The sequence below is a fragment of the Calidris pugnax genome, unplaced genomic scaffold, assembly GCF_001431845.1.
Source record: "Calidris pugnax isolate Ruff unplaced genomic scaffold, ASM143184v1 scaffold198, whole genome shotgun sequence".
Lineage (NCBI taxonomy): Eukaryota > Metazoa > Chordata > Aves > Charadriiformes > Scolopacidae > Calidris > Calidris pugnax.
In genome coordinates, this window is record NW_015090925.1 from 1,054,824 (window position 1) to 1,066,184 (window position 11,361).

Below are 11,361 nucleotides of genomic sequence, written 5' to 3' on the forward strand. Positions count from 1 at the left end.
CTTCCCCAACAAGAACAGCAGGTGAAGTTTGACAATTTTTGGCTAAGGAGCCCCCAATGGCATAAATGCTGGGACAGCCCTGTCTGTGTGCAGTGAGAGCCAGCTCTTCATGCCAGTGAGGAGCAGGGCTGCACCGCTGGCTTCTCTGCAGGACTCTCCCAGTTCAGAACAGTCACTGTGTCGGGGTGGGCACTGTGTCCCCACACAGCTCAGGTGCCATTTCCCACCTGCTGTAGGAACTCTGTACTGTCACCACCGCCAGGGATTACATATTTGTTTGGTTGTGCCTGCTTCTACTGCTATAAACAGTGAATTCAAGTCATGTGAAATGCCTTTCAGCTACTTAATATCAGAAAATAGTACACGAGCATGTGATGGATGGCTGCAGAGGTAGAGCCCGCTCATTCCACCGCCTTTCAAGTTCAAGGCTGAGGACACTTTTGCTGTGGAGCTGTGTAAGTATCCGCTATCCCAGCTCTTCAGAAGCAGACCCTACACCCAAGCCCACTCCCTAAAGCACATTAGAGGCAAGTCAGTCTAGACGGTGTAAGCTTTCAGTTACTCATTGTCAGAATTATATACCCTCTGATGCAAGACTCTTTCCTCAGGGCACTCAGAGGTGGCAGTGCCACAGCCCCTTCCCCTGTCCTGCCCCAGGCAGAGGTTACTGCTCTCTGGGAACTAACACCAGTTCCTCAGGGGCAGGAAGCTGCTGGGACACCACTGCCCTTGGTGTGTCCCTGTGAGCAAAACCTTCACTAATTGAAATAGGGCTCTTCCTCTCACAGAAGACTGGGGGTCCATGAGCATAGTGGTGGCACACACAACACTTGCATCTGATGTGCTCAAACAACAGCCCTAAACCGTGGCTCTAGCGTAAGGGTCGTGGCACCTCTTTATCCCTCCTTGTAGCCAGATCACTACCTCCACTGCCAGACTGCACCTCATCAGCCACATCAGTCACACACTTAATAATCCAGCCACAAGTTGAGGATTGCAAAAGGAAAAGCAGTTTTATTTAGTTGTCAACAGGTGCCACTAAACATGGAAAACAAGTTGGGTTTTCATGTTTTGCAATGCACATGCTCATAAAAGATTTAAGTTTAAATTACATGCAAGAGGCTAAATTTCTTCACACTTTACAAAACAGGTCTGAAGCAAATAAAATGATTGTACATGACATTTACATTAGAAAGAGTATGCTAACAGTTGTAGCTTCCAGAAGCACGTCCATGGTCACTCCCTTAGCCAAAAGCTGCCCCACAATTAGGGCATCTTCTCTGCCTCAGTGCAAGACAGAAGAGAATCCCAATAGGAAAGAACACAATGGCACACAGAACACCGAGACAGGTGAAGGTGTCCTCCAACACGCCAACCCTGCGAAAAGGGAAAACACACACAGTCAGGGACACCCACCAAGTCTGCCCCAAGTTACCACTCTCATCTGGCAGTCACTAAACCCACACCATTTTACAGAGCAAGGTAAGGCTCAGAGTTGGATGGGGGGTTCCCCTTTAAAAGCTGTTACTCTCAAAGCTTGGAGCAGGTTTTGAATTATACCATGTAAAGAAAAGCAGGAAATCTGCAGGTGATCAGACTGTAGCAAAGGAGTCTGAAAGGTTTAGTTCAAACGTGCTGCTTAGTTCCAGGCAGCAACAATTGCTCAGTCCCTGCACTCTGGGACTGTACCTGGTCATCAGCTCCACTTACCAGTGATGTGAGTACAGAACACAGCGTGCCGGGGGACGAGTGACAGCACTCTCCCTGCAGAAAGCTCACAGAGAGCCTGAGCCCCTGCAGCCCTCTGTGTTCTTGCACCCCAGCTCCACCAACCTCCCCAGTGACTGCATGGGAACAGGACCTCACATTCGGGATGGAGACTGCAGCATCAAGCTTCACTCCTTGCTTAGCCCTTCTTGGGGTCAAGTGCTTCTCTCCAGGTGAGGATAAAATTCTCTAGAACTAAACCTTAGCAACACTGAAGCTTACTCTCAAAGTGAAAAGCAGCCTAGAAATGTGAGCAGCTGTACTAAATAGTCAAAACTTTGGAGTTTAGCAAAACACTTGAAGAAGATGCATCCTCTGAGAGTCCCTGGTAGGGTGCAAGTCTACAGAAACAGAGCTGAGTGACCTTGACACAGACACCAGGAGCGGGTGCCAAGGCCAACACACTGTTGTTTCCCTCCAGAGCAGTCCCAGACCGACTGTACACATAAACAGAGCAAAGGCAGGCAGATGAGACTCAGAGAGTTCCTTCCTGCACTTGGCTAAAACATCACAACTGATTAAACTTAACAACCATTCTCCTTCCCCTCAACCGCCATAAGAAGTCAAAGGCTCTTCAAAGTCTTCTTAACGTTCTGCTGCTTACACAGCTTCGTGTTCAGCTTAAGCTTTCAACATCAGTCCCCTCCTTGTGATGAACTAACTTTGTTTCTGTTGAGAGAGCTCGTGACAGACGTGGACTTTCTATTTGGTATGAAGGTCTGTCAGGGTACAGCTGATCCCAGCCGTAGCTTTATAGTTTCATGACAAACTGCATGGTGTGCCAGCAGATGGGGGAGCCAGGCCCTGCTCTTCTCTGGGCCCATCAGTCACTGACTCACCACACTCACCCCACACCACCTCAGCAAACAGCACCCAGAGATGCGACGGGCTCTCGGTGGTTAATATCTCTTTTCAGGCTGTGTCTAGTTGTGATGTTCTACTACAAAGGACTGCAGCCCAGCAGATAGTGAGAGCGGTGCCAGCCTCCCTTCCCTCTCAGCAGAGCCCTCCCCAAAGGAGGACAGGCAGCAGGGAGAGCGCTGCCAGGGAAGGGGTACCAGAGGAGTTACAGCAGAACAGCAGTCACTGTCACCAGCAGAAAAAAGGCAAATGTCATAGAGGTACATAATGAAGTAAACTTTTTCCATGGACTCTGGATTATTAATGCTTCATCCAGATGACTATGTAGGACTTTGGTCCTCATTTGAACAAAAAAGATGTGGATTAATCAGAGAAAGTCAAAAAGGAAAGAAAAAATAGTAAAGAAAACGTAGCTCCCATCAACTCACTCTTGCTACCCAACTTTCAAGTCCTAATCCCAAAACAGTTGTTACACCATTAGCCTGTGCCAGGAAACATCAAAATCTTGCTAGGTGGAGTTCAGAGCACACCAAACCCAGCAGAGGTGCTTTTATTAGACGGACTTTGAAAGCAGAGTTGAAGAGCCTCCTATTAAGCCTTGCTTCCAGAGATTTCTAACTGGCTGTCCCACCTGAGGGACATTATGGTGTATGGGGGGGGTTATATATCATAGCTTAAGGCTAACAGCAAAACTTGGGCATAATTTTTTTTGCTTAGGGTGTATCTGGACACTGGAACTGCCTTACACTAACACCATCTTTTTCATTCACCCAGACTGAGCGTTCCCTTCCTGCAGGCATCCAGCTCTTGCTTTGTTAGTGCTTCTAAATCTTCTCCTTGTCTCTTCATAATGCCAGATCCAGTTCCTGCCCTGAAGTCCACCTTTGTGACAAGTAGCCAGTGTTCAGTTAGGAATAGAAGCAGCTTAATTTTGATCTGACCTTAAAGAATAAACACACTAATTAAACATTAAGGGTACTTCTGGCCAGCCCCAAGTAGCTGCAAACCCAACTGTAGATGACGGCTGTCTAACCCATTACAATCAAGCCTCCTAATCAGCTTGCAAGACCCAAGTCTATTGGTCAGCAGATGTTCCTGACACTTGAAATAGAATTTATTTTAAACTCCCTTCCCCCTAAACAGAGTTACTCAGGAAGTGTTTTATGGCAATGCAAAATGCCATTAAAGAAAAAAAGGGAAAAAATAAACCTCACAGATGGCCATCCGTATCCAACAGCAGCCCGTGCGGGAAGCGCTGCTGGGTCAGGGAGAGGGGAAGCCCAGAGGGGCTGAGCTGCAGGGAGAGCTCTCCTGAGCCCGACCTCCCACCACCAGGACATCCCTGTGCTCCAGAGCCAGCTCCCGGCACAGCTAGAGCCCTGCCATCACTACTACAGCATGAACTACAACAGCACCTCTTGGCTTCTCTTGGTTTGTGTCACCACCTAATTTTAGATGAACACTTATCCAATCGCTGCTTAGCCAGTTACTAAATTTAGAACAAAAAAAAATCTGACCTTTTTATAACAGAGAATTAGTATTTTGAGGTTTTGTGCTTGTATGCCTTACCTGAGCTGCAGAGTAATTAGAGACTCCAGGTTCAAACTGTAGATTCACTAATGTAACCAAACATAAATTTTGTTCTACAACATAAACCACATAAAAGCTGATTAAAACTGCACCACTCCCAATCTAAAAATAAAGCCGAAAGGTTTATTTATACTGCAAGCAGCGTCTTGGATTTAAGCTGTAACTGCAGCTGCCAACTCCATAAAGTAAGGTCAATTATTCACACTGACAAGTATTTAGAACAAAATTACTTTTCAGACAACCCCCTTCTTGAAAATAAGTCTTAAAACAATAATATCTTAAGTCAAACGCTCAGAACCAGAGGGCCAACAGTGAGATCTGCAAACACAGCATCAGTACAATTTAACACGTGCGTTTTTAGACTTAACACTACATCACAGTATTTAAATGTGTGCTTATCACCATCTTCCATCCCTTACAAATAAAGCTGAAGGATGATCCCAGGTAATCAGAGACAGTGTGGTTGTATGACAAGCTCCGCAAGACCTGAAAAGAAACTGCACTTCACTTGAGGGTGTCTCTGGGAGTATCTACACAGCTCCCCCTCACTGATCAGCAGGTGGGAGTTTCACATCAGTGTCCCCTCCCTCCTGCCACCGAGGCTGGTGGAGTCTCTAGATTTCAGTGGAAGCATCAGACTAGTGACAAGCATGGACTTTGGAACCTGCATGCCAAATCTTTAATTTTGAACGTTAAAACAAACATAGCTTTTCTCTGTCTGCCCTGCCTAATACAACAGCAGCAGCCAGGCTGAGCACGCTTAATTTCACCTGCAAGCAGCAGCAGAGTTGACAATTACATATACAACTCCTGAGTAAGCATGCCATGGTCAGAGTATTCCATCCCACGAGGAGAGGAGCCAGCTCCTCCAGCCTCAGCTCGGAGGCATATCGAAGAGTTGTTGATCCATGTTCACAGAAAGGAGCCTCAATCTATCCGTAGCCGCTGGCTTGCCCTCCTCAACACAAGCTGTACGTATATGTAAATTCAATTATCCGTAAAAGTCACCTTCAAGTAAGAGACATCACAGTATTTGCAGATTTATCTGAACTTCCTTATGCTTTAGGCCCCAGTTCCTACACGGAGGGCAGGCTGCAGAGACAGAGAAATTCTGGCAAGGGTAGAGCTGCTGGACTGGGGAGAAGTTACTGCCACCCCGGTGAGTGATGCCAAACAGCAGCTCCACGGCGCCTGCTCCAGCCTGCTGTACTGCTTTCTTCTTTGCCATCACGTGCCCAAGTCACTGCTGAATTTCATGCCCCGACTGCTCCAGCCACCGAATGACAGCACAGCAGGACGAACGCCCCGCTCTGCCTGAACAGCACACGGCTACACAAAGCTGCAGGCTGCAATACAAGGGAGCTGCACTGACTCCCAGCACAGCCTGACCACCTCTGTGATACAAACCAGTGCCAGGAGCTGCTGCACTATTACAACTATTCCTCTTCAGAGCACTCTTCAAACAGTATCTCAAAGTTGGCTTTGCTCACAAGATTCAAAAGGATACCTAGCATGTCAGCCTGCTGTCAGAAACTGAACCTCCGCTGGTTTCCTCACAGTATCAGACATGCTCTCTAAATAGTTAGGGTTTGGCTTTTTTTTTTTAATTACTTGTATGTTTAACCAGTACATATTATGAAATTCTATTAAGAATATTTACATAAGGTTTAAATATAGCTGTTGAGAAAGGCTATAGAAAGCCCGTATCCTGAACGGCCTTCTATCAAAGTGCATATGGAGTTTGTGATGGAAAGAATCAAAGAAAAAACAGAAGACTGAAATTTTGAAAGACTTTATCACCCAAGTGCAACTTTCCCAGAGTCTGTTCTCTCAGGAGATATGCAGTTAATTGAAGAAAACAAAATTTCAATCAAAACCTGAGAACTTACTGCTTTGTCAAGTAAAAAACCCAACCAAAACAAAACACCATGGCAGGGAGAATAGCTTAAATCAAGTTTGTCCCATCCTCCGATCTTGGAAGAAGCCTCAGTGTTGTTGTAATTTGGGACCCACTACAGATATAGAGCAGATCTTTTGTAATTGTCAGAAGAGAGAGAAGAGAAAGCTGCCACAATGCAGCAGTGTTGTGTCCTTATGTCTGAACACTTGTTCAACAGGAAAATAAAAACCCAGCAGGACTCGGGCAAACCAGGGCCCAGGTCCCAGATTTTGAAAGAACCAGCTTTTGCAAACATCACATCAAGAGAATGTTTTCACAATTTTTAAAAGGATCTTTCTTCTGTTGAGTAACAGGAAAGCAAACATTCCTTTGCAGTTTGTTCTACCCAACAACACAAGACAGAGAAAGAGAAAATGAAAGTGACCACAAGAGAAGCAACCAGACTGCATTCTCCAAGCTAAAATGATAATTACACGGCTGGATTTCTAAAGTTAGTGGCTGTAATGACTCAATCTGCACTTGGGAACATAAAATAGTTTAACAGCAGGACTTGGCTGATCCTTAGATGTCAACTACAAGCAATGAAGCTGACCGTATTCTGCAACTCAGTTTAATTCTCTGTACATCGGGGCTGGGAGAACTCCTCCCACTAAGACAACAGGACTACAACCACCCAAGACATTTTAATAATGCAAGGAAGGATGGAACACGGATTAATACTGAAGTCTGTAATTAGAAAGCAACACTGACCAATGATGAATGAGGATGATCTGACTAATGAATAACTCTAAGCAAGAGGCACAGCTGGCAGGACAGCAGAGTCATCCCTCAGATGCAGCAATGCTTCAGTCAGAAGAAAAAAATAAATGCAGTTTCATGGGGAGCAGGAGCACACCACCTACGTGTAGAGAGGCTGCTGCTGCTGGACACACTTTGTACTTTTTATTACTCCATACCATAAATCAAGCCTGAAGATCATGTGCTGTAGCTAACTTATTAACCCCAAGATCACTCGTGACTGCAGTAAAATAGACTCCTACCCAAATAACAGCCCAGCAGTGCACATTTCTCCTCACCACCACACATTTTAAGCTGGAAATAGTTTTGATTTCAATTAGCAACATTCAGACATTCCACAGTGCAAAAAGCCGGTTTGTATTTCTGATGGTAGAAATCCTCTCGATGGCCTTTAGCCTACGCTATCCGTTACATTATTCCACAGCCACAAACCAGGCTTTTTCCTCATCAGCCAAAGCTGATGGACTTCCCTAATGACCATGCACAGCATCACATCACAAGAGTGGCAGGACGACTGACTCAGCCGTTTAATAACAAAACAAAGTTTTTCTATGCACCATTAATAGCTTTTTATGTTTATCAGTGCTCTTTCAAGAACTCTTCTGTTCACTGGTGTATTCAGAGTGTAGCTGCATTTGCATTCTTCATAAAATAGGTTTCCAGGCCAAGGAAGTAAGCTAGAACTATGTTTAAGGTCTTGAGAAGTCCAAGAGGATTATGAGCTCTTTCCCTAAGAGATGCTGCCAGCGTGACCTTCCAGCACGTGAGCCCTGGCCCTTCAGGTCCCTGGAATATTTCGAATATTGTGCTTCCCACCCAGCTCCTCTGCCCGTTCTCTCCAAGTGCCAGACTATCAATTCCTTAACCAGTCAAGAGACAAGCAATCTTAGATTTTTCCCTCCTACACTGACACCTTGACTCTTCCTCTAAAGACAATTAGGAAAACACATACTGAAACTGCAAACATGACTATGGCACACCGTTCCTAATACAGCTACTCATCCCTGATCCAGAGGATTTCAGAAGCCCAAGAAGAGCCCTACAATTTAAGCAGTGCACTACTATGCCTCATTGTAATCAACGTGTCATGGTTCTCCTCACAACCTCCCTACCCAGTCTAAAACAAAACCTGGAGATCCCAGAGTAAACGAGGTTTTCGTGAAGGGTATTTTGGTTTAGGAAAGAGTCCACAACGTACAGAGCAGCAGGTACCCTCCAGCAGAGCAAGTCTGATGACTTGCTAAAGAAAACTATTCAAGTGAGGTCATTTAAAAACACCTCACAAAAGATAGCTCATTTTCCCAAATTTGGCTAAAGTTAGATATTATACTTGCAAATGATTATTTCAAAGGTGTCTCCTAGAAGATCCCAGGATACCTTCCAGCAAAAAAGGGAAAAAAAATAACCCCAAGAATAGCAGCAAGAGCCTACCAATCTGAAGTTATCACAAAGACCACTTCCATAGTAAAACATTTTGAGATTTATTTGGTTTGGGGCCAGGAGGTCTGTATAAACACACTGCCTGCTTTTTGCCAAGCAGCACGTAACATCTTTCCTGTCTTCTGGTTGAGCTAAAGCATAAGCATTTTAATGTAATTACTTAGGTGGCAGGATCTACCACATCCTCTGAGCAGCTCAGTGGTTACTCTCCCTCACTGTTCAAAACACACAACTTTGAGATCAATAGCTCCAGCTGGTACAGGTTTTTCAGCCTGAACGAGTGGCATTTCAGCAGGCACCTGGTTTTACATACCACCACAAGATACTTCTTGTTTGAATCCACCTTTGAAGGCAAGTACTGACTCTCAGATAAACACCAATTCTGACAAAATCAAGAGGCATTTGGGGACAGCCTCTGCCACTACAATCGCACTGACCACACTGAAACCTGGTGTCATTTCTGCTATTCCAGCACATCTGTTTCCTACCTATTTTTTTGAAAGGGATAAGCAAGGGCTCAGACTTGCAGAATACTAAGTGCCTCCTCACAAGATGCCACAAGGGCAACTCCCATACATTTTACCAGAAAAGGCATGATGCTGCATTTGAGTCAGAGTTGGCCAGGCGCAGCAGTGCCCGAGCTGCACCAGCAGCAATCTGCCTGTCCTCGCCCAGCATTTTATGTCCTGGGACGGGAGGAACAGAGACGTGCAAAGGGACTACAGCTGACTGACAGCACTAACGTGGAAGCAGAGTGCCTCCTTCCCTTTTTTTATGGCTGTTGATCTTGGAAGGGGAAGTTGTTCTTTTGTTGCAACTCCAACAGCTGACCACTTTTTTCTGGTTTTCACCACTTCATCAGATTAACACTTTGAATCAGATCTATTAATCTCCCTGTTTTTCTGCAGTAAGAAGAATTTTAAGGTAAGAGATCTTTTAAAGCCTCAAGATACTGATGTTTTCAACCAATACCACCCTGCCTGGTTCTGCATGGTCTGGGTGTCAGGAACGGGGACACACAGCACAGCAGTGGAAGCCCTTCCACAGGACTGCCAGATAACCAGAAGTGACTATGGTCAAAGATTTCAGAAAGTTTCACAATAAAATCATGCTACTCACTATCACCAGACATAAACACATCAGGAAGGACTTCCCGTCATCCTCTCCCCCAAGAACTGCCCCTTTACATCTGTGACTGAACTGCCTTCTCACTAGAAACACGAGCCCATCAGGAGAAGCTCACACTACATAAATTAAAGCACTCCACTGCTAAATTTTAGAGCTTTTTCAATTATTTAAATTCTAATACACACATGCAAATAGAAACTGTTGAAAACCAATAACTATATGGATATCTGTAATTTAAAAAATAAAACCCAAGACTTAAGTTTATTTCTCATCTAGAGGGCCGTTTTACCTGCAAGCAGGACAGCCACCAACTACTACTACAGAAGTGGTGGTAGCAGGCTGTTGGATAATGGTGTACGTGCTCGAATAGGCTGGCTGTGATGTTGGTGGAGGAACAGCATACCCTAAAAATAAGAAAAAGAAAAAAAACCTTCAATCACCACATATAAGGCAGAAAGAACAATGATAATTTAGAAGTATGGAAACACAACGTGGAAAAAAATAAATAGAAATGGAGTCTTGATTGAGCAGTTTAAGAAGCTCTATCAAAATCAGAATTGGAACACACTACTCAAAGCAAAGCCACTTCATAAACCCAAGTATCTAGCACAACTTAACCATCTAAAGAGGACGCTGAGCTAATAATTAACTTTGAGAAATCAGTTCAACGCTGTTTGAGCACTAGGGAAAAACGGTTTAAACAAACGATCACAGCTTTCACTGCTGGACATTATGTATCAGGTATGTCCTAACCCAGTGGACAAACTAGCTGAAACAGAGTAAATATTTCCCTGGTTCCAACTTAACTTCCATATATTAAGTCTATAACCAGAGAGAGATGTAGGAGTGATAGGATGCAAGTGGAAAGGAAGCAGGATGCATAGCACAGAAAAAAGCCCCAAACTTTCAGAAAACCCATGTTGTTAGCTAGTGTGTCATTTTAACAGCTGCAGTTGGAAAACACAAGCTCTTAACTACTGCATTAACACTAAAAAGTTAAAAAAAAAAACGAACCTTTTTAAAGGGATGGTGGGATGTATGCAGTGTAATCATACAGTCTAGGTATGTTTGCCCAAGTACAATTCATTTTGAGCCTGTCTCCCAGGGCACAGATCTCAGATTTTCACCAAGTTATGCATCGGTAAAGTCCACCAGCCTCACTACTTAAAATTAAACTGAAAATAATCAGTTATATTTGTATTGTAGGAAAATAAGCTCCAAGTTATTAGCAAGAAATCAACCTACAGCCCCAAGATTCAACCCAATGCTTGATGACTGGGGGTCCGCCTGCTGCATGCGGCTTATTCCCTGTAACTTCTGAAACATTCCCTGAACTCCACAGAGCCCTTCCCGAGAGACCACTTCTTTCTTTGACGGCGGTCGGCATTACTTCAGTTAACAGGAGCACTCTATCTACTCACCTGCTTGAGTCTCTCCAAGACCACTGAAGTGTGTCAGAAAAAACAAACATTAACCAGACACGGCGAAGCGCCCGCAAAGAGCGGTGCGGGGCCGGGGTCTGCCACCGCGGGCGCAGCTGGGCCTCCCCGCCATTGTTTTGAGGCGGAAGCCCCGCACCCCGCGGAGTGCGTGCCACGGCAGCCGCTGCTTCGGGGAGGGCGAAGCACCAACACGTTACACCCGGGAGGCCCCTGGGGAGGAGGCGCTTCCCAACACCGGGATCCCCCGCTCGGCCCCTCCCTGCGCTGGAGACCGCGGCGGCCCCACCGCCCCCCGGGCCGGAGGCTCCAGGCTCCCCGCTCCCGCCGCTGCTGCCGGGCGGTCGCTCTGCGGCGCAGGCCACGGCCCTCAGCCGCCGCCCCCGCCGCTCCGGTCACCGGGGCCGAGCCTCTCCACGGCCTCCGGTCACCGGGGGG

The 11,361-nt window shown here is 45.7% G+C and overlaps 1 protein-coding gene across 1 annotated transcript; it reads right to left on the bottom strand.

Annotated features, from left to right (window-relative positions):
- Positions 1–987: 987 nt before the first annotated feature.
- Positions 988–10,936, bottom strand: BRI3 (brain protein I3; the record flags this gene model as incomplete). The annotated part of the gene is made up of 3 exons (XM_014951357.1): positions 988–1,377; positions 9,774–9,888; positions 10,906–10,936. Coding segments are annotated over 3 exons (279 nt in total), but the record flags the coding sequence as incomplete, so codon positions are not given.
- Between the last annotated feature and the right edge of the window lie 425 nt (positions 10,937–11,361).